The sequence below is a fragment of the Melampsora larici-populina genome (genome assembly GCF_000204055.1).
Source record: "Melampsora larici-populina 98AG31 unplaced genomic scaffold MELLAscaffold_29, whole genome shotgun sequence".
Classification (NCBI taxonomy): Eukaryota; Fungi; Basidiomycota; class Pucciniomycetes; order Pucciniales; family Melampsoraceae; genus Melampsora; species Melampsora laricis-populina.
In genome coordinates, this window is record NW_006768793.1 from 1,052,505 (window position 1) to 1,055,183 (window position 2,679).

Consider the following 2,679-nt stretch of genomic DNA (forward strand, 5'->3'; position numbering starts at 1 on the left):
TTCTCATTTACTTACAAACCGCATCTATCATCTTTGCCTACATTCTGTTGCTTTTATGCACAGGTTTGTTTAGCGTTTTATTTATTTCTTAATATCTCTTCTTTTATTTCTCTTACTAACTTGTTTGGTGGTCAGGTCTGTTTCCTATTTTTAGTTCCTCTTTGAAGCACTGAGGCTTGTGCCGTGTACTCACATCTGTACCTGTTACCCCAGGTTAGTATCTATGTTTTTGATCGGAAAGAACTTTTATTTCTCATTTACTTACAAACCACATCTATCATCTTTGCCTACGATCTGTTGCTTTTACGCACAGGTCTGTTTCCTATTTTTAGTTGCTCTTTGAAGCACTGAGGCTTGTGCCGTGTACTCACATCTGTACCTGTTACCTCAGGTTCATCATCACTAACGGCATAGCCACGGCTTCTTCGAGCTCCTATTTCAACAACTTCACAATTGGGTGGTGGTGGTTTGTTAGTAGCACTGGGGTGTTGATTGTATGACTTAATAAAAGTATCATTGTCAGACCCAAATGTTGGAATTGTGACTTCAGGAAGCCAGCCAGACGTGGAGGCAGGTCTAGCTGTGTCTTGATGCAACATCTGAGGATGGATTCCTTGAGGAGGTGGGGGATACAGATGTGGTGGCTGTGAAGAAACAGTGTGAGATTTGAGATTGAGAAGCTGGGGAGGTTGCACTGTGTGGCTGTGTAGCACGTTGACGTGCACACACAAAAGACTTCTTGTAGAGGCAAGACACTCCCAAGCAAGCCTACAGTACAAGAGCCCTATTGAACTTTGTCCAGGTGATCAGATGGTGAAATGCCAAGAACATAGGAGCATTGGGCTTTGTTCCAAATTCCGGTCTGCAAAACGGTTGTGGTCCAGCTACCAACCCCCAAAGTTGTTCTCAAAAAAACATCTCAATATATTGTGCAGTAGTCACATTGCTTCCCTTTGAAGCCAATTGGAGGCTGGTGTCACAATTTCACTTTGATGACACCAATTCCTGCGCTCTCAAAATCTCAAGAGTTATATCTCAAACAACTTGCGTATATAGCGTTCATCGGGACTAGGGCCAGATGGTAAGCCTTCTTTGTATTGGTGTATCCAAGCAATTATCTTGCAAAAGTAGCCAGTGATTGGCATATTGCTTTGGTAGACTCTGGAATAGAGTTGTGAACCAAAGCGTTTGAAGCTTTCAGGGATATCATGGCTCCACCTTTCTTCCAGTAGTGAGATGCTGTTTGTTTGCAAAGAGAACATTAGGATGATTGGGAACACAGATCTAAACATTGGAGACTTCTGGACAGACCCATTATCAGTGAGTTCAAGTTAGAGACGTAGTTGGGAAGGGATTGAGTGAAATCACAAGTCTGTTAAATGATGATATGTTGAAATAAAACAAGCCCAATACTTAAACATTGGTTCCAAGCGAGCTCTGATAACTCAAAATCTTAATGACAAACTCTCAATGTTTGTGTACAACATCAGGAGAAAGACTCAATGGCTGAAAGACCCTGGACAATGAAGAAAGGCGGTGTTGATCCTTTCTTGAAGGATCAAACCGGCAATGAGGGAATCTCTTGGCGCGGATTTTATGCCACAAAGGAGTGTTTAGACTTGTACAGGATTCACTGAGTCCAGAACACAATAAAAACACAATCACTTTTTGTTCAGACCTCTCCGTGTGAGCACATCAAACTGCTACACAAATACAGACACAGTGTTGGTGTATAGTAGAATTGGGAACTGGGGGTTGAATTGGTTGACAATGTTGGGGAGGTGAATAGCCATTTGTCAATGAGGTTTGTGCCAAGCCAGAGATCAACCAATATGGACAAATTGGCGGCAAGGGTTTACAGGAAAGTTGATGAAATTGCAATCAACCCAATACATGATGTCTGTAGGCTCAACAATCATTTGAGGATAAATATGAGAGACTCTAATGTCAATTTCAAGGGAATTGGTTTTGCAGACATTGAATCCTGTTTCCTTGAATGCACTTACATGTGATTGCACACCAACTTATGTTTCTTGAATTATGGGCAAGTACAGTGATTGAAAAGACCCATACAGCCTTTAGCATGAGGTGTACTGCTGATGGAGTATTTGATTTTACGGGGTCAAGTAAAGCTATTAATGGGCCACTGAACAAGATACACCATTGGTCAGTGTTCAATAGGAATATAAACAAAAATATTGCAATATCTCCCCTTCCCATTTGCACCAGGTTCAACTATGATGCAGAGTTTATGTATACATATCAGCTAACCCTTTTGATATATTTTGAATTATAGTCAAACATTGTGGACAAAAGCTGAGAGTAGTGGTGATGACACTTTGTCAAAATCTGGGTTTGATGTTTTTGACTAGTGTGTGGATCATGTCATCAGGTCAACAAAGTGATGTTCAGCTGAAGAAACTATACTCAAGGTTGTGATGATTTCTTTCATCAAAGTTGTTAGTGTTGTGCCTTGCAGTGGAACATCTCATTTGGAGATCATGCATTGCTCAGCATAATCAACCCACTGATCTTGAAAGTAATGCACAAACTGTTTGCGTTTAAAGGCGTCCCATGCACCTTGCCAGCAACTAGAGTATATAACAGCCATTTTGTCCTTGAGCATGGTTTCAGCATTGTCCTGGGGTGCCTTTGAAATGGCAATGTCCAGACAGTGAG

General features: G+C 41.3%; 1 protein-coding gene across 1 annotated transcript; it reads right to left on the reverse strand.

The window, feature by feature from the left end:
* Positions 1 to 1,114: 1,114 nt before the first annotated feature.
* On the reverse strand, positions 1,115 to 2,220 carry MELLADRAFT_108489 (uncharacterized protein; the record flags this gene model as incomplete). The annotated part of the gene is made up of 2 exons (XM_007412203.1): positions 1,115 to 1,239; positions 2,007 to 2,220. 2 exons carry the CDS (start codon positions 2,218 to 2,220, stop codon positions 1,115 to 1,117), a joined length of 339 nt encoding a protein of 112 aa, XP_007412265.1.
* Between the last annotated feature and the right edge of the window lie 459 nt (positions 2,221 to 2,679).